At 45.4% G+C, this 21,283-nt stretch overlaps 1 protein-coding gene across 4 annotated transcripts in view; it reads left to right on the top strand.

The window, feature by feature from the left end:
* kiaa0825 (KIAA0825 ortholog) overlaps positions 1 to 21,283 on the top strand; it is a 593,054-nt gene that overhangs the window by 352,867 nt on the left and 218,904 nt on the right. For 3 of the 4 annotated variants that reach the window (XM_038805261.1, XM_038805262.1, XM_038805264.1), the window contains exon 20: positions 17,358 to 17,426. The exons of the other annotated variant lie outside the window; for it this stretch is intronic. In XM_038805261.1, coding sequence (XP_038661189.1) covers positions 17,358 to 17,426 — 69 coding nt within the window. The remainder of the gene's footprint in view (positions 1 to 17,357; positions 17,427 to 21,283) is intronic. 4 annotated transcript variants of the gene reach the window in all.

Consider the following 21,283-nt stretch of genomic DNA (forward strand, 5'->3'; position numbering starts at 1 on the left):
TACGATAATTATTTTCCAGACATCTGTTAATGTTCATTGTTTACCTATAAAAATGAAAATATAGGCCGAGGGTGCAATTTAACGGGGAAAAAAGGCCCCGTTTTAGGCGCATTAGCGGGGTGTTTCTCGGTGCCTGCAACGCCGAGAATCACCCCGCTACCAAATGGGATTTTGGGTTTTTTTGGCCTTGTGAGGGATGCCCTGCCGAGGCTGCACTTACCTTAATTTCCTGCCTGACACATTGAGCTCATCAGTGCAGGAAGAGATCAGAGCACCATTTTTAAATGCCACCCCGATCTTCCGACCCACCACAGTGGCCTCCAGAACCCCCCTCCCCCATGCCCAACTTTCTTGTCAGGGGATTGTCAAGCTCCCCCTCACTCCACTCATAGGGGCAGGGCACTCGTACGTCTGTACCCGGCATGGGCACCGGGGCACCTTGCCACTGCCAGCCTGGGAGTGGAACCTGGGCACCGTGGTAGTGCCAGGGTGCAAGGTGGCAGTGCCAAGGTGCCAGGCTGGAAGAGTCAAGGTGCAGGTGGCAGCGGGAGTATCACCCTGCCCTTATCCGGACCACCCAGGGGCCTCTGATAGCTTACGAGACTCCCTCAGGTGCTGTCATGTCTAGTCCTTGTTTTTTGTGGACCAGTGCTAAATGAGGCCATGGCGAGGTCTCCCTGCTGCGGGCTTTCATTCCCGGGCGCTGAAAGAATCCACGAAAACATTAGTTCTGAAAGGATATTTTACATATAACCACTAAACGCAACAAATCTCCAAGATCCAGCACAGTACAGAGCGATCATCATTCCACACATTTATACAGAGAAAACCAGCAAATGTTCATACAGTTGGTTCAGATTTTAATCATTGCGGTCAGCATTTCCCATCACGCTGAAAATGACAGGATGAAAGTAAATACCAGAGCAGAGGGTCTCAGGATACCAGGATATAGCTGTAGCCCATGGCGCACACACCCAGCACAGCACAAAAAAAGGAAAAAGCTGCACATTCAAATCCTCCCTTGACATCATCCCAAGAAGAAACATCCCCAGTAAAGAGTACTGTTACATTTTATTGTTTCATTATGTATCAAAGCTAATTTGTCAAGCTGTTTGTTAATTTGTGTTGCATAACCTTTCTGATAATTTGGGCCTCTATTATTTTAATATTTTCCAATTTATTAAAGTCTAATTTTCTACCTAATGTAAATAAGGATACTTCACAGGGAGCTATGTGATCTGGAGCAGGTGTCTCCAGCCTCCCAGCCACGTGTTTGCTGGCAATGGGATTTTGTGCTCCCAGCACTGTAAATGATTTCCCATTGAAACTACCCCACACCATCAGGAAACCTACAGTTGAGGGTGTGCTGCTGGCAGGATCAAAGAATGCAGCCGCCAGCGAACGGCCAGAGCATTCCGGCCCTGTTTTTTATTTTGGGTAAGTAAAGCAACAATATAACTCACCAGGAAGAAATATGAATGAGTTCTAGTTAGTATTACAAAAGGAAATAAAAACTCCATGAAGTACTTCTTCTTCGAACATTTTGTTTTTGTTAGACTAGACAATGCAGAGAAATCTTAAACTTCTTCATGATCTGTTAACTGTGGGAATATTGTTTTGGTGGGCCTACCACTACTTGAATGTTATGAAATGGAAGATGAGACGTACAGAGGTATAATTTGCACATGATTTTGAAGACATAGTAGTATAAACCCTATTATTGAATGATATTGAGTGTATAGATCACTATGTGAACTACATTCACAGACACAGGACCTATTGGTTTTCTTTACTGGAACAGTGTTCAAAATGCTTCCACGAAACCTCTTGGTAATTTCTGGGATACAGGAATGGAGAAATGTAGCGGTCATAGTGGCCTCCAAACAGAAATGGTGTTGCACATTTGAATTACTTTGAGGAACCAAGAAAGAGAGCTTGAGCCAGAAATGATATCATGAGGTTGTGTCCTTATACATTGGGCATGCTCCACTGAACTCCACAATACTGCTAATTATTCACAATGTTGCAGGTCCACTTGTTACTGATTGCTTTGCTAATCTGATGTCTATGCAGAGTGATTGGATATTGGTGGGTCAACAGAACACAGTAATATAATGAAATAGTTTGTTTTATATTTAGAACAATAAATTTAGCAGTAATACATTGGAAGTGAAAATAAAATCTTTGGTTCCAGTTGTCTTGTAAAAGTTTCTCATTTACTTTACTTTTGTAATTTTTCAATGTTTTTTTTAGGTTATTTATTCTTCAATTATATTATTGTCAGAGCATCTGCAGCTTCCAAAAACTGGTCAGTTTGGAAAATAGTCGAACTCTGGTCCTTTTAAAGCCAAAATATAAAATATTCATCAGGGTGGTCTTTATTGAAATGTATCTTTTTACCATTTAAAAGAAAATTACTGAGAAACCCGTGTACCATTCATCTAGCATAGATGCACATTGCATCACAACTTATTTACTTATTGGAACTATGGTAATGTTGCCTTGTATGGAAAAATGCGCTTTATAGATTACAAAAGCAAACTGAATCTATTTCAATAAATTAACAGGGATGAGAATCTCAACCCATCTTATTTTCTCAGAGGTTCATATACATTGAAATGAAATGCACCAAGTTTCTTTACTTGAAATCCAAATGAGCCTCTTTTTTTGGCTTGCAGCCTTGACAGTCCTTTTCATAAATGCTGTTTGTGCGAAGACCTGGTAAAATGCCTCTTTTGTGAGATGCACAAGAGACAGTATAATACCAAGAACAACGAAGGTGTCAAAACACAAAGTTAGTGGCAATCTAATCAATGCCTTGAAACCCATCCTTTGAATACTCTGCTCATTTCCACTATTTAATTATAAAGCTTATCTTTAAGAAGAGCTGTTATTTAATATTTTTCAATGTCATTCATTATAAAATCATTTGTACCTTTTAAAAATGTTTTAGGCATCATTAGATGGAAAATTGGAGGCCTCGTAAGCCCGTTATTCAATCTGAGTAGTTCCAGTATGAAGAATAAAGGCACATGGCTATCTTTTCCAAAACAAAATAGTACCAAAAGGCTATATCTTTAATCTCCTGGCACTCATGAACAGCATTCCCCTTGGTGAACTAATGTCATCAGCAGGGAAGATAACAGAACTGCTACATTACTCTCATAAATTTGCTCAATAGCGGTGCAATTTAGTGGAGTGAATCTCTCAAGATGCATGCCATTTTTCCTAATTATTTTCCTTGCATCCATTTGTTTATTTTATTTATTTTCAATCCTCCTGTTTAAATCTTATGCCTTCAGCTAGACATCTGAGATCTCCAAGTCTGACTATCGAGCAACAGAAATTACAATCTAACAGGTTGGGGGAATCTGCTGAGTGGGACTTGTCCTGCTAGTTATTCATTGCTCACAGGAAATAGCTCCATCTCTAATAACCTAGCTGACAACTGCAAAGTTCCACTCAATTAAGATAGGCAACTATGAATAGCAGCTGAGACCCTGATTCAAACTAAACTTGCAACTATCTGGTTGGATGTGAAATGAGTTGCCATTCAGCTACTGAGCTGCTGCTGTTTATTTTCAGTAAAAAACAATATTTATAAAGTTCTTTGTCTACTAATGATTAAGATTAATTTCAAATAGTAGAATAGGTATTTTGTATAATAGGGTAACTCAAAGGGCTGAATTTTATTCCTTGATGGTGTACACAACACCCCTGCTGGCAGTCAGTACCAGAAGGAATTGTTTCATCTAGTTTAACACTTCAGAGGTGCTTTAAATACATATTTGCATTAGGGTTCAAGTATTTTTTTACAAATATTTTTATTGAAGTATTTGCAAAATTTTTATAACAATAACAAACGAAATAATAATAACATAAACAACAACATGGGAAAATAGACATTTCCCACTCAACCCCTTCTGTACATCCCTTAACCATATTGCACCCCCCCCCCCCCCACCCCCTCCTTTAGAATGCTGCTTCTGCTGACATTTTAATTTTCCCCGAGAAAGTCGACGAACGGCTGCCACCTCCGAGGGAACCCCAGCATTGACCCTCTCAAAGCAAACTTTATTTTCTCCAGCTTGAGAAACCCAGCCATGTCACTGACCCAAGTCTCCACACTTGGGGGTTTCGAGTCCCTCCACATTAAAAGGATCCGTCTCCGGGCTACCAGGGAGGCAAAGGCCAGAGCGTCGGCCTCTTTCACTCCCTGAACTCCCGGGTCTTCTGACACTCCAAAGATCGCCATCTCTAGACTCGGCACCACCCGCGTACCTAGCACCTTGGACATTGCCTTGGCAAACCCCTGCCAGAACCCGCCAAGCTTCGGGCATGCCCAAAACATGTGGACATGGTTTGCTGGGCTTCCCACACACCTCGCACATCTGTCCTCTACCCTGACAAACTTGCTCATCCTCACCGCCGTCATGTGTGCCCGGTGTACCACTTTAAACTGTATTAGACTGAACCTGGCACATGATGAGGAGGAATTAACCCTGCTTAGGGCGTCCACCCACAGACCCGCCTCTAACTCCCCACCTAACCCTTGCCCTTCAGTTCCTCCACCGGGGTTTCCTTCGCCTCCAACAACTCCTGATAGACATCTGACACCTTCCCCTCCCCCACCCAGATACCAGAGACTACTCTGTCCTGTATCCCCTGTGGCAGCAAGAGTGGGAAAGTCAACACCTGTTTCCTCAGAAAGTCCCGCACTTGCAAGTATCTGAAACCCCGGCGGCAGCTTGACCTTGTCCTCCAGCGCCTTCAGACTGGGAAAAATCCCGTCTACGAATAGATCCCCCATCCATCTAATTCCTGCTCTCTGTCAGCTCCGGAACCCGCCATCTACCCTGCCCGGTGCGAAACTCTGGTTATTGCAAATCAGGGTCCAGACCAACGCACCCTCCACCTTCTTGTACATCCTCCGTTGCCCCCAAATCCTCAATGCCGCCACCACCACCGGGCTAGTGGAGTAACGGGCCGGCGGGAACGGCAGAGGTGTCGTTACCAGTGCTCCCAAACTGGTCCCTTTGCATGACGCCGCCTCCATCCGCTCCCACGCCGGCCCCTCCCCCACCACCCACTTCCTAATCATGGCTATATTCGCCGCCCACTAGTAGTTGCAGAAGTTTGGCTGCACCAACCCCCCCTCCCCTACCCCCCCCCCCCCCGACTGTGCTCCAACAACATTTTCTTCACTTGCGGGGTTTTATTTGCCCATACGAAGCCCGAAATAATCTTATTCACCGGCTTAAAAAAGGCCTCCGGGATGAAGTTGGGGAGGCACTGGAAGACAACCAAAAATCTGGGGAGGACCGTCATTTTCAGCCTCCCCGCCAGCGAAAGCAGGAGAATATCCCATCTTTTAAAGTCCCCTTCCATTTGCTCTACCGCCGGGTTAGGTTGAGCCTGTGTAATGCCTCTCATTTCCGAGCCACCCATATTCCCAGGTAGCGAAAGCTCCTCTCTACCATCCTGAGCGGCAGCTCCTTCAGTCTCCTCTCCTGCCCCTTGCCTTGATCACGAACAATTCACTTTTTCCCATGTTCCATTTATACCCCGAAAACCTGCCAAATTCCCCCAAGATCTGCATAACCTCCCCCAACCCCTCCACCGGGTCCGAGATTTACAAGAACAGATCGTCCGTGTACAGCGAAACCCGGTGCTCCACCCCCCCCCCCCCCCCACCCCCCCTCCCCAAACCAGCCCCTGCCAATTCCTTGATGCTCTCAGCGCCATGGCCAATGACTCTATAGCCAGAGCGAACAGCAATGGGGAGAAGGGGCACCCTGCCTCACCCCTCGGTGTAGCTTAAAGTACCCCGACCTCAGCCGGTTCGTGCACAGGCTTGCTAATGCCGCCTGGTAGAGCAATCGCACCCAGTCAATAAAGCCCTCACCAAACCCAAATCTTCCCAGCGTCTCCCATAAATACTCCCACTCCACCTGATCAAAAGCTTTCTCCGTGTCCATCGCAACCACCACCTCCGCCTCCTCTCCTTCTGAGGGCATTATAATTACATTTAAAAGCCTCCGGACGTTAGCATTGACCTATCTGCCCTTAACAAATCCAGTTTGGTCCTCCCCTATCACACCCCGGACATAGTCTTCTATTCTGGTGGCCAAAATCTTAGCCAGCAGCTTGGCATCTACGTTCAATAGCGATATCGGCCTATATGACTCACATTGCTCCGGGTCCTTCTCTCATTTAAGAATGAGTGAAATTGAGGCCTGCAACATCGTTGGGGGGGAGGATCCCTCTCTCTCTAGCCTCGTTAAAGGTCCTCATCAGCAGCGGGCACAACCCCTCTGAGAACTTCTTGTAAAATTCTACCAGGTAACCGGCCCCGGAGCCTTGCCCGACTGCATGCCCTCCAGTCCTTTAACAATTTCCTCTGCCTCAATCGGGGTCCCCAGCCTCTCCACAAGGTCCTCTTCCACCCTTGGAAACCTCAACTGATCTAGGAATTGCCTCATCCCTTATGCTCCAGCCGGGAGTTCTGACTCATATAATTTACTATAAAATTCTTTAAAAACGTCGGTCACCCCCCCCCCCCCCCCCCCCCCCCCCCCCCACCCGTCCAAGACCGTGTTACCCTCCCTATTCCTTACTCTCCCAATCTCCCTGACCGCCTCTCTCTTCCGAACCTGGTGCGCCAGCATCCTGCTCGCCTTTTCCCCATATTCGTAGACTGCCTCCCTTACCCTCCTTAACTGCTCCGCCACTCTCCCCGTGGTCAACAACTCAATTTTTGCCTGCAGCTTCCAGCACTCCCTCAGGAGCCCAGCGTCTGGGGCTTCCGCATATCTCCTATCCACTCAAAGTATCCCCTCAACTAATCTCTCCCCCTCTGCTTGTCCCACCTTTTCTCTATGGGACTGAATCAAAATTAGTTCCCCTCTTACAACTGCCTTCAGAGCCTCCCAAACCGTCGCTGGTGATACCTCTCCCATATTATTTGTTTCCAGGTAATTCTGGATGGACTTATTCACCCGCCCGCAGACCGCTTCGTCCGCTAACAACCCCACATCTAATCTCCATAACGGGCGCTGCCCTCTCTCCTCACTCAACCGCAAATCCACCCAATGCAGGGCATGATCAGAGACTGAAAACACCAAACATTCCGTCCCCGCCACCTTCGGAATGAGCTCCCTGCTTAGAACAAAAAAAAATCACTGCGGGAGTAAACTTTATGGACATGAGAAAAAAACGAAAACTCCTTCGCCCTCGGCCGCTCGAATCTCCATGGGTCTACACCACCCATCTGCTCCAAAAAAAACCTCAATTCGTTTGCCACGGCAGGCCTCCTTCCAGTCCTGATTGTGACCACTTCAGTTCAGGATCAATGGCCGTGTTAAAGACCCCCCCCCCCCCCCCCCCCCCCCCCCCCGCCGCCGCCATGATCAGGCCGTGAGACTACAAGTCCGTGGTCCTGCCTAACACCCGCCTCATAAATCTCACATCGTCCCAGTTCGGCGCATATACGTTCACAAGCACCACCTGTACACCCTCCAACTTCCCACTCACCATTATATATCTACCCCCCTTATCAGCCACAATTCTTCCAGCCTCAAACGGCACCCGCTTACTGATCAATGTCTCTACCGCCTTGGTCTTTGAGTCCAGCCACGAGTGGAACACCTGACAAACCCACCCCTTTCTCAATCTCGTCTGGTCAATAATCTTTAGATGTGTCTCTTAATGCATTGCTACGTCTGCCTTCAGCCCCTTTAAATGCGCGAAAGCGCGTGTCCTTTTGACCGGCCCATTCAAAATCTCTTCCACATAATCAGCCTGGACGCCCCCCCCCCCCCCCGCCGACTAGCCATAACCTTTTTTTGGCCAGCCCCGAGCCTGCGCCCCCCGCTTCCCCAAGCCCCCCTCAAGCAGCAGCCGCCCCCGATCTCCCATTTGTTCCACGATAATAGTTCCTCCCCAGTCAGCGAAGCAGCCTCCCCCCCCCCCCCCCCCCCCCCCACAACAGAACCCGAAACTTTGTCCCCCAGGTCAAGCACCGACTTAGCACATGCTCACCCCCCACCTCGCTTCCGAGAGTCGGCTGAACCATGCTGACCGACAACCCCCCCCCCCCCCCTCCCCCCGGTGCCAAACATGCTGGCTCCCTATTGTTCGAACCCCTCTCCCGACGTGAATAAACCATTTAACAACATCGCATTCCCCAGTAAGTAAACAACCTCAGGTAAAAGGAAATTAGCATAAACCAATGAACAAACAATTGCTTGAAACAAGACCCAGCCTCCCACAGAATAGCACCAACTTCAGGGCACCCTCCCCCCCTCCGCATCAAATCCCTGCAAAACGAAGCACCCACAAACCACCACCCCAGCTCAACACTTAACCCAAAACTGCATACAATCTTATTTGAACCGATACGAAAATTACAAAGATTACGAACCACCATCACATAACTTCTTCGAGACTTAAGTGTCCTTCAAGATGCTTCCAACTTCTTTTCTTTGATAAATGTCCATGCATCGTCCGGTGTTTCAAAGTAAAAATGCCGGTCTTCGTGCGTAACCCAGAACTGCGCTGGATACAGCAACCCGAATTTCACCCCCTTCTTGAAGAGGATCGCCTTCACCCAATTGAACTTAGCATGTCTCTTGGCTAGCTCTGCTCCCAGGTCCTGATAGATGCGCACCTCGGTGTTCTCCCATCTGCTGCTCCGCTCTTTCTTGGCCCACCGGAAAATAAGTTCTTTGTCCGAAAAACGGTGGAAACGCACCACCATGGCCCTCGGTAGGTCATTCGCCTTAGGCTTCCTTGCGATGTCTCTTCGCTCCATCCACTTCCAGGGGCTGAGAAAACGCCCCGGGCCCCATCTCCAACATGCCCGCCACATATGCTCCCGCATTTGACCCCTCAATTCCTTCAAGGAGGCCAACAATCCTTAAGTTCTGCCTCCTGGACCTGTTCTCCAGGTCCTCCAGCTTGTCCTGCATTCTCTTGTGGCGCTCATCTAACACTTCCACCTTGTGCTCCAGCACGGTTAGATAGTCCTCCTGGCTAGATAACTTCTGCTAAATTTCTTGTATCGCTATCAAATGTGCGAACTACTCCTCCATGGTCTCCCCGGAAGTGCCCGGGGTTCAAGTATTTTTAATAGACATACTAGCATGGAGGTGAATGTTGTATGGAATGGACCATTTAAGGCAAAGGCTTTGGCAGTATTTGAGCATCTCATTAAGCAAATCTTTGACTTTTAAACATTTTTAAAATTAATTTCTCCAGAACGTGGGCTACTCTAGCTGGGCCACCATTTGTTGCCCAGCCCTAGTTGCCCTTGAGAAGGTGATGGTGAGCTTCCTTCTTGAACCGCTGCACTTCATGTCGTGCAGTACACCTACTGTCCTTTTAGGGAGGGAGTTCCAGGAATTTTGACTCAGCGACAGTGAAGGAACGATGATATATTTCCTATGCAGGGTGGTAAATGACTTTGAGGGGAACCTCCGGGTGATGGTGTTCTCATGTATCTGTTGCCCTTGTCTTCCTAGATAGTATGGTCGTATGTTTGGAAGGTGCTGCCTAAGGAGCCTTGGTGAGTTCCTGCAGTACATCCTGTAGATGGTACACACTGCTGCTACTGTGCGTCAGTGGTGGAGAGAGTGAATGTTTGTGGAGGGGGTGCTAGTCAAACGGCTGCTTTGTCTTGGATGGTATTGAGCTTCTTTAGTTTTGTTGCACTCATCCAGGCAAGTGTGGAGTATTCCATCTCACTTCAGACTTGTATCTTGTAGATAATGGACAGGCTTTGGGGAGTCATGAGATGAGATACTCGCCGCAGGATTCCTAGCCTCTGACCTGGTCTTGTATCCACAGTATTTATATGGATAGTCCAGTTTAGTTTGTAATCAATGGTAACCCCCAGGATGTTGATAGTGGGAGATTCAGTGAAGGTAATGAATTGATTGTCATGGGGCGATTTTTTTGATTCTCTCTTATTGCAGCTGGTCATTGCCTGGCACTTGTATGGCGCAAATGTTACTTACCACTTATCAGCCAAAGTCTGGACACTGACTAGGTCTTGCTGCATTTGCACATGGACTGCTTCATCGTCTGAGGGGTTGCAAATCATGCCATTTGGTATCATGTGCTGGTATCAAGTGAAGAAACACTCGATCGGTGCAGGCCTGGAGGGCCGAAGAGCCTGTTCGTGTGCTGTATTGTTCTTTGTTCTTTGAAACATGGCCCTGCTTTCTCCTCCTTTTGGAAAATAGTGACTATAAGTGGTAAGAACAAGAAATTGGTCACCAGTGCTCAAATTGCTTTGAGTCAGCTTTAAGAGCCTGCAGTGTCATGAGCACAAATATTTGTAGAATTAATAACTCTAGAAATTGAAAGCGTAGCTATGAAGTGACATAGGCTTCTGAATTAAAATTCACAGTTATCTATTTATACCACTCAGTCTCTGTTCATCCATATTCTTATGCACCTTTCCATTAGTGTATTCTCATACTCCTACATCACCTATCTACATATTCACAGTAAATGACATCATCCACTTGTTTGTCCAGCCCATTCAGGATCTGGAAATCGCCTCAACCTCTGTTTCTCCCCAGGTTGAAAATCCTGCCTCTTATTTCACACTTTCTTAAAATCCATACACAGTGCACCTATTGCATTTTATTAATCAATTCAATTGTTCACTTTATCAAATGCATCTATTAAATTTATTGAACACACTGTTGTGTCTTTAACAAATCAATGCTGGCTATGCTTGATTATCCCATGCATTTCTAAATACTGACAACATGAATTATAAACTCTAAATAACTCCTGCTCACTTTTGCAAACGAAGATCTATCCCTGTGGGCCTTCTGCTGAAATGTTTGCATTGGCAATATGGCACTGGATCCAAAAGTGTGTAAACCTTTTTGAATTTAGGTTATTGCATTGTCCTTTCAAGCACTTGTTAGTGATGCCAATAACTTATAAACCTGAAATCTAATGCAAAACAACCTTAAGTCATGAAAAACTGGGATTGTGGCAATCAAGATATCTCACCTTATGAGTAATTATGGGTGTAAATTGCTCTCTGGGGAGCTATATTTCCAACATTGCTTTTGGATTGCTTAATTTTCCCATGCTGATTTCAGGGCAGCTTCTTTCTCCTATTTTGCTTTGTGCAGAGCTTCTTCTACATTATTCCAGAGAGAGCCTCTTTATTTGCACTTCTTTCCTCGACACTGCTATATGGGTGGCTTCAGTTTCTTATTTAATAGCTCTGTTTATTTAAATGAATGTTTATTTCAATCCATACCACACTACTATTCTACACTTCGTTCTAATCAGATTGTTTCATTTTCTTTTATAAAGCATCCAGTACACTGTAATCAAGATCATTACATTAATTGTTATTTTCTAGAAATATTCACTGGAAAGACAAATACTAATTTGCTGGTTAATCATTGCAGCATGAATATTAGATCATTTAGAAATACGTAAGAACAAAGCACATAAGTTATCAAGTACTTAGTTCTTACGTATTTCCAAATGATTTAAAAGACTGGATCAGTACACCTTTTGAATCAGATAAGCTATCCTGGAATATTGAACAAGGGAAGGGATATATAGAGTATTATAAATTGTAATAAAATTGTAATAATCATTGAATGCAGAAGCTATTCCATCGGACTGGATGCAAAAAAACCGCCATGCCTATATTTAAAATGGGGGAAAGATCAGATTCAGGTATCATGATAGATGCTCAACTTAAATGTCGATTGGAGGAGTAATTGTATGGATTTAGGATGCATAACAGACTTTTTTTTATATCTTTGGAGTGAGTTATGTATAAAATATAGAAGTTCCTGAAGTATAATTTACTTGAACTTATCCTATGCATTGCTGAAAACAGACATTTTATTGAAGAAAGAGTGCCAGTGTCAGGGGAAATGACAACTTTATGCTGTATGAGAAGAGAATGTTGATTGGTTGGCAAGTGGGCTCTGATTGGTAGAGATATTTCCATGGAGAATGCAGCAGGTGATGGTGACTAACAGTTAACTGCCAAGCCTCATTTGAAATTTAAGCCAGGAAGCTTGACTCCGATTGATCAAGGCATTGTCCTGAGGAATGAACCAGCAAATGGTTTTCACAGATTTGTTTAGCTGAAATAGGCACAATGTGTGATATGTTTGTTCTGTCTGCAAAGAACAAGTGTATTAATATATGTAACGTCCAGTACATGCAAATGTGCCACATTGCAAGCCCGACTGACGATCTTAAATTGGTTATCAACGTAATTTTCAACACACTGACGATTATTTAGCTAATGTTGCCAAATTGTGGAATCATATCTAATGTTAGACTCTGTGTTTTGAGCTTTGCAAACATGGGCTGGTAGGGTACAGTCTGTATTTGGCCCATTGTGAACAGCGTAAGGGGCATGCTGTTTGATAAGATCCATCAGTCTTTTGGACATACGGCCTGCATACCTAGTGTCACATTATCACTCATATTCATATACTCCATTGCTCATTTGTGGGATAGGCAGAAAGTCTTTTTGGCTTCACGGCAGCATCCTGTTAGCAGCAAATACCACTTGTGTTGCTAATGCATAGTAGCAGCGTGAAACAACTAGCTTCATCTATTGCTCAAATTCCTGAGGTACCTTGCCCTTCCAGGGTAATCTGAGGTAGACTGGGCACTTTTCAGGGCTGAAAGTGACAGCCTTAGGCCCCTTCATCAGTTTGCGTGATGATCAGAGTAGCCATCAACCCACAGGATAACTACCTTGTGATATGTCCAAGTTTGCAGATGACACTAAGATGAGTGGTAAAGCGAAAAGTGCAGAGGATACTGGAAGTCTACAGAGGGATTTGGATAGGTTAAGTGAATGGGCTAGGGTCTGGCAGATGGAATACAATGTTGACAAATGTGAGGTTATCCATTTTGGTAGGAATAACAGCAAACGGGATTATTATTTAAACGATAAAATATTAAAGCCTGCCGCTGTGCAGAGAGACCTGGGTATGCTAGTGCATGAGTCACAGAAAGTTGGTTTACAGGTGCAACAGGTGATTAAGAAGGCAAATGGAATTTTGTCCTTCATTGCTAGAGGGATGGAGTTTAAGACTAGGGAGGTTATGCTGCAATTGTATACGGTGCTAGTGAGGCCACACCTGGAGTATTGTGTTCAGTTTTGGTCTCCTTACTTGAGAAAGGACATACTGGCACTGGAGGGTGTGCAGAGGAGATTCACTAGGTTAATCCCAGAGCTGAAGGGGTTGGATTATGAGGAGAGGTTGAGTAGACTGGGACTGTACTCGTTGGAATTTAGAAGGATGAGGGGGGATCTTATAGAAACATTTAAAATTATGAAGGGAATAGATAGGATAGATGCGGGCAGGTTGTTTCCCCCGGCTGGTGTGGAGGGGATGAGGCAGTTTCTGGATTAGTTGAGGTTCCCGAGGGTAGATGAGGATCTGGTGCAGGGGCTGGGAGCCCCAATTGAGATTGAGGAAATAATCAAGGGGCTGGAGGGCATGCAGTCGGGCAAGGACCCGGGGCTTGACGGCTACCCGGTGGAATTCTATCAGGCGTTTTCAGAGATATTAAGCCCACTGCTGGTGAGGACATTTAACGAAGCAAAAGAGAGAAGGGAATCCTCCCCCAACAATATCTCAGGCCTCATTGATCTTGAAACGGACTTATAGGACTTTGTCATCTCACACAACCACCTCTGGTCCAATTCTCCATACACCGGAGGGGGCTTTCTCCTTACTGTCTCACTCTTCACATAAAATCCGGGAAACAAACGTGGGAAAAAGGTCTAAAAGTCCGTTACAGGCAGGAGCTATCAAATGTGCGATGGCCTCAATGGCCGCCACCAGAAGTCATTTTGCTATGTTAACTGCATTATATAAATATGAGTTGATGTGTTGGAAGACATTTGACAAAGGCAGCAAAAGTCTGGAATTGGCAGCAAATTTGTCATTTCCAAAACAATGTACAAAGCTATTAAGTTAAAGAGATTGCTGTAATAAGGGTGGCACAGTGGCGCAGCGGTTAGCATTGCTGCCTCACGATGTCGAGGACCCGGGTTCGATCCCGGCCGTAGACCATTGTCCGTGTGGAGTTTTCACATTTCTCTGTGTCTGTATGGGTCTCACCCCCACAATCCAAAAAGATGTGCAGGGAAGGTGAATTGACCATGCAAAATTGCCCCCTAATTGGAAAATTCTAAAAAAAAAAATTTTTAAAGATTGCTGGAATATATAGCCAGAATAATCTACAGAACTGAAGCTTTATAATGCATGGGTCAGAACTCAGTTGTGAGCAAATACAGTCGTGAAAGGGTACAGAGAAGCACAACAGAATTACTTCAAGTTAATGGTAAGAAAACAAGAACAGGGGCGGAATTCTCTGACCGCCCGCTGGCGTGGATTAAACCACCTACCTGACCGGCTGGATTGGCAGCGTGGGTGGGCGCCGGGATCCTGGGGGGGGCGCGGGGCGATCTGACCCCTGGGGGGTGCCCCCATGGTGGCCTGGCCCGCGATCGGGGCCCACCGATCGGCGGGCGGGCCTGTGCCATTTTCACCATGGCGGAGGCGGAAGAGACCCCTGCGTATGCAGCGGTATGACGTCAGCAGCCGCTGACGCTCCGCGCATGCACGGACTTACGCCGGCCGGCGAAGTCCTTTCGGCCCTGGCTGGCGTGGCGCCAAAGGCCGTTCACGCCAGCCGGCGGAGTGGGAACCACTCTGGCGCGGGCCTAGCCCCTCAATGTGAGGGCTTGGCCCCTAAAGGTGCGGAAACGTCCGCGCCTTTGGGGTGGCCCGACGCCAGAGTGGTTCACGCCACTCCAACACGCCGGGACCACCCCGCCCCGCCGGGTAGGGGAGAATCCCGGCCAGGAACTCTATAGTTACTTTGACTTACTTACTTACTTAGAATCCCTACATTGAAGAAGGAGGCCATTCTGCACTGACCCTTAGAAAGAACACTCTACCCATGTCCACTGCCCCGTTCACCCAGCCCTAACCTCGTAACCCAAACTGCAGATCCCTGGAAAACTAAGGTGAAATTTATCATGGCCAATACAGCTAACCTGCACATCTTTGGACCGTGGGAGGAAACTGGAGCACCCAGAGGAAACTCACGCAGACACTGGGAGAACATACAAACTCCACATAGACACTGACCCAAATCTCTGGGGGGCAGCAGTTATACCCACCGTGCCACCATGCTGCCCTTAGGCAGAAGGAGAGTAAATGGCAACCTCTCTGAGACATGCAAAGTATTCTGTGGCAGAGATAATGTGAACATAAATATCAGTTTAAGAATGATCAGATTAGTAGAACAAAAATATGTAAATATAATTAGCGAAAAGTACATTGAAAACAAATCTTCATTCAAAAGATGATGGATTTTTGGGAATACCTTACTAGATAAGACAGGTAAATCATAAGCTTACGGGAATTTAAAATGTGTTTGGATACAAAGCTGCGTGATTTGATATGCTAGAGTACAGCTGACACAATGTAAAATTTTTGTTTCCGCTGACATTGGTATTCTTGCAATTGTCCTTTGACTTTTTCTTAATTCTTCATTGTTTTCTTAAGCATTTCCAGATGGCTCTTTAGTACAGGTACCAGAACCCATATGTCAGAAGTTCAGGACTAGATGTATACAGGATACAAGGATTTTGCAAATTTTGGATTTGGAAATTTCTTGATTTCTTGGCTAAGCTGGACTCAGGTAGGGTGGGGAAAGGATGAGGTGTGGACCAGACTGAATTGTGCCATTGTTCCTGGTCTTAAAGAGCAGAGGATCAACGCATTATAATCTAAATATGATGAATAGCAATTCCTGATGGGGATTGTAGTTTCCAGGGCAGGATTCGGTATCTGGGTCCTTCCGGATTTTGGGACGCAGGATAAGGGGTCTGGTATACCTGTACTTGGAAAGTAGGTGAATCTTCTGTTCTATGCTTTCAGGTATAATTTAGAACTTAAGTTTAGAGTTCTGTGTTTACCTCCCCCAGGTTAGTGGGGTAAATTTTCACGGCGTCTGTTAAACTCCTTAGACCTTTAAAAATGTCAGTCATGACCCGGTTACACCATTCCCCACTCCCCATTCCTGGCATCCCCAATTTTTACTAGTGTGGGCAGTGAGCCCATACCCTGTATTTCTGTCTTGGCCAGCTTCATTGCCGGATAGGATAACTCCTAGCTACCCACAGTTTTCATGGAGTTAGGCCTGCTTCTGAAGGATTCTTCTCAGAGGAATCCTGAATCGTAGTCTGGGTGCAAAACATTTGGAAAGATAACTTCAAATGGTCTAACCCATGCCCTACCCACCCCCAATGGTCCCTCATACCTTCCTTGTCACCCCACACCCTTCCACCCATTCTGAGGGTCCATCATACCCTCCAGGCCAACACCTGCCCTTCCACCCATTCCAAATAGTCCCGCATACTCTCCATGCATAATGAGGCTTGGCTGTGAGCTCTGACTTCCATTAGTTTGTTGAAACAGGTCCACACAAGGGAAAACATTACTTGATTGACTGCTTTTTTCCTTTGATCCATTTTGATAATGGCTCAATGTTTATTTATACAAGATAAAAAGGCATCAAGTGCTTATAATTTCTGCTTTTCATAGTTTAAAGGTCTGGTTGATTGACACTTTTATAGGGTTGTAATAACAGCAGTTCTTTCAACTTGCTGTTTCTTAAACATTTCCACATTGTTACTGTAGCTTCTGTATTGGTTCTATATAAAGTGTAAACTGGGTGAATGGGCATGAAAGTGTTATGAGGTGGCAGTTGGAGGGTTATGGTTGTCGTGGATGGTATGAGGGGCCACTGATGGTGGGTGGGGAAATTATTTCATGGATGGGGCTTGGGGGATAAGTTGGAAGGGTGAGGGATAAAGGACATGGTTTTAATGAAAACAATGGGACTTTTATCCAAACGGCCTTGGCACGCGGCAGCTCCTGTATCTGCCTCCGAACTATTTCCCATGATGGCGGGCCAAACTCCACTCCAGTGTGCATGCACTCCATTGCATTCCTCCTCCCCCTCCCCATCCCTAAAACCCCTGGAGCAGAAATCTTGCCCTTGAGGTACTTTTTCCTCACGCCTGTTACCCATCCCTAACACGAAAATCCAGCGCATTAATATTGATATCCTGAGTGGGAGAATTTATTGCATTACTGTTAATTCATGAAATAAAGAAACAATTATCTCCAGCTTTAACTATTATCAAAAGAAAAAAGCTTTTTGTTTTGAACAATTAAATAAGACCCAATTATTATAAAGATAATAGGAAGTAGTTTTACAATTGTTATAATACCAATAACTGACTATACATTTAATTTCAGAATTAATGAACAACATATTCTAATTACACAGTTTCAGAATGAGTACACAATCTGGACAAAGAAAACAAGGTTTGTTTCAAATATATTTGACTTGATTTGATTTGTCATGTGTACCGAGATACAGTGAAAAGCATTGTTCTGCGTACAGTCCAGCATTACATTCCGTTCAATACCTGAAAAAACACAGGACATCCGATAAATACAGAATGTAAATACATAGACACAGACATCGGGTGAAGCATACGGTGTAGTACAATTCAGTAGATTAGTAGAGAAGATGTGTGGAGAGATCAGGTCAGTCCATAAGAGGGTCATTCAGGAGTCTGGTAACGGTGGGGAAGAATCTGTTTTTGAACCTGTTTCATATTTCCATGAAATGTATTTTATTCAACAATTTATGTGCAACAGTCTACAACCAGAGGAAGGAATTTTTACATGTGTCTTCACACTGATTGCAGAAATGCTATAGCAGTGATTGAAGAGCAAGTTCTGTGATGCTGACCTCCCAGTTCAGAAAGGTGCTGAAAGTGAGTGCCATTCAGATAATTACTATAACCCCATTTCTCCATTCATTGTTTCCTTCAGAGCATGTTCTAAATGCACCCTTAAACATGTTATGGTTCAGTAATGTGGACTATAGCAGTTGAATGGACACAGCAGTGGAAAACCAGTTACCCAACTTGCACGCTGACAAACTATTTTCTAGGTATGAAAAATGAATTTCAACATAGGCGTATAAATATTAAGAAAACTGCATGGATAAATGTACACCAATGAGAAAAGCAGCAACAAACTTAAATTGGGCAGACACATGAGAGATGAAATTTGATGAGAAAAATATGGAGTAACTAATTCTGGGAGGTAGAATGAGGAGATGGAATCTAAGCTAAATAATAAAATTGTAAAGACAGAAGAAATAGAGACCTGGCGATTTGAAGGTAGAAGGACAAGTTGATGAAATTGTTTTTTTTTAAAACTTATGGGATCCTTTGTTTTATAAGTAGTGACAAAGGACACAATTTTTCCAGCCAAGTGGAGGTGAGTTCAGATGCATGTAAGTAGAAAAGTCCCAAAAAATGAAATCAGGTTGGCATCTTGCCATCTGGTTTAACCCATGGCAGATTCTGAGTTTAGACCTCTGTAGGTTTGGCAGGAAAGCAATTGTGATGATTGAGAAGGTAATTTAGAGCCCTTTTAACCATGAGATCTCTCTTTTCCAACAATTCAAAGCTTCCATGCTATGTCTGCACCTCACTAGGGTCACCAAGGATAGTGCTTGTGGGAACAGCTTTTTCATTGAAATTGACAAGTTGGGGAGATTTTGATCCGGTCCACTGACTAGCTACAACCTTGGTCATGGAGAGACTGCTATTTAAAGGTCAATTTCTATCAGAAAGTGCCTTCACAGCTTGACAGGTTTTTGCCTGTATCTAAGGAAGGATGTGCTGGCCTTGGAAAGGGTCCAGAGGAGGTTCACAAGAATGATCCCTGGAATGAAGAGCTTCTTGAATGAGGGACGGTTGAGGAATCTGGGTCTGTACTCATTGGAGTTTAGAAGGATGAGGAGGGTTCTCATTGAAACTCACAGGATACTCCGAGGCCTGGATAGAGTGGACTTGGAGAGGCTGTTTCCACTTGTAAGAAAAACTAGAACCAGGCGACACAATCTCAGACTAAAGGGATGATCCTTTAAAACTGAGAGGAGGAGGAATTTCTTCAGCCAGAGGGTGGTGAATCTGTGGAACTCTGCTGCAGAAGGCTGTGGAGGCTAAATCACCGAGTGTCTTTAAGAGAGAGATGGATAGGTTCTTGATTAATAAGGAGGTCAGGGGTTATGGGGAGAAGGTGGGAGAATGGGGATGAGAAAAATATCAGCCATGATTGAACAGCAGAGCATACTCGATGGGCTGAGCGACCTAATTCTGCTCCTATGTCTTATGGTCTTATGAAGAACAGGTGAAGTTATGATTTTTCCTCTGAATTTTCCTTTTACTTCATTGGAATACAGAACCAAACCTCTCTTCTCAGTATTCCATGATACTTCATGTTCATCCTACGACAAGTTACATGTTTGAGTTTTCAACTTAACTTAATCATTTAACTCATCTGTGTTCTTCAAAATTCTTTTCAATGGACTGCACTACTAAATATTTGTGTCCCTTGAAGAAAATGACTTTACGTTCAATGGGTTTGCTCAGGAGGTAACCCAACTTTAACACAAAACCTGCAACTCACCAATTTACTTTTAAAATCCATTATGTCGACACATAATGATGTGGTTGCCATGCAGCTGTGGCATTCATGTCATTAGCATCCACTCAACATAATAATGAGTTACAGAGCAGCAACTGGCTATGAGTCTTCATAAACCCATTGAAATATAGTAGACTTATGAAAAGTCCTACTTTCCTTTCATTGCAGTGGCAGAATGTAAAGCAACTTTGACCCAATTATAATTTGACATTGATGTGATATGAACTTCCTCTCCAAAAAAGTCCAACTTCCTTAGTTGAAGACTTATTTTCCAGATTCTGTGACAGGGGCATAGCAGAGGTTTTGAACATAAAATATAATGCTTAAAAATACTTAGATAATATGCCTTTAGGCTTGAATATTCTACAATAACTATTTCTTAGAGAATGCAACTCATGTTCCAGGTTTTAAAAATGAAAATGGGAGTTTGAATCGGTAATGATATGTGACAGGATTTTTTGTTGGCTGACGCCGGAATCGGGAAACATGATTGGGCAGAAAATAAGTCCTGACGCCGAAATCGCAGCAGCCGGCGATTTGACGCCAAATCTCAATTCTCCGTCATCTCAACAGCGGCGTCAATGCATTCCGGAACGCACGTACAGTAAACACCGTTTGTATATCATTAGCGGGACTGACCCAGTATTCTCAGGGGCCTCCATGATTCTCCTCCTCCGATGGGCCGAGTTCACGACGGCATGGTTCGCTTGTGCTGTTAGAAATCATGAAACCAGTGTTTTGGCTGATGGAGTAGAGAGAAGAGGTAGGACACAGAGAGGCGTGACCATGGGCTGCCGGGTCGGACACTGGCCGGGCTGGCAGGTGTGGGCCCCTGCCAGGTTAGGGAAAAGGTGAGTGACAAGGGAACAGACCGTGTGGCTGGGGCGACCCCCCATGAGACGGGACGGTGCCATTACTGCGGCCTGCAAGGCAGTCGTCTTGTGCACCCTACTGACCAGCCACCTTGGCCCCTCGTTGTGCAGAGTGACACCGGCCATATGGGTGCCCCTGCACCCCATCCTCTGCCATAACCTCCACATCCACCTGGCTGCCACCCGCCGGCAGGGCATCAGACAACCCACCAGGGCAATGCCCACTGTGGCCCCTACGGACTGCCACAACCTGGTGCACGTGGCACTGTGGAGATATGGGGGAGGATACCCGTTCCCGGTGGCTGTCTGGGCGACAGTCACCCTGAATGTCTACACCAAGGGATCCTTCCAGGTGCCAAGTGGGGACTTGGCTGGATCTCGCAGACCGAGGTGCACAGGTGCATCCACACCCTCACGGAGGCCCTTAATGCCCAGGCAGCTTCACTGTGGACCGAGCCCATCAGGATGCTCGGGCAATGAGGTTCGTCGCCAATGCTGATGTTCCCCGGGTTCAGGGGGTGTTCGACGGGGTGCATGTCACCCTAAGAGCACCTCAGGTGACGGAACCAAAAGGGGTTCCACTTGATGAACATGCAGCTGATATGTGACCATCAGCTGCGCCCGATAGCCGTTCAGTGTGCACGATTCCTTCATCCTGGCACACTCAACGATTCCTGACATGTTCAAGACGCTGTGGGACAGTGGTTATCTACTGAGGTTGTGGCTGATGACACGTATCCAGAAACCACAGACTGACGCCGAGACCCGCGACAACGATGCCCATGCAGCGACCAACACCAT

Source organism: Scyliorhinus canicula, chromosome 8, assembly GCF_902713615.1.
Source record: "Scyliorhinus canicula chromosome 8, sScyCan1.1, whole genome shotgun sequence".
In the NCBI taxonomy this organism is placed as follows: domain Eukaryota; kingdom Metazoa; phylum Chordata; class Chondrichthyes; order Carcharhiniformes; family Scyliorhinidae; genus Scyliorhinus; species Scyliorhinus canicula.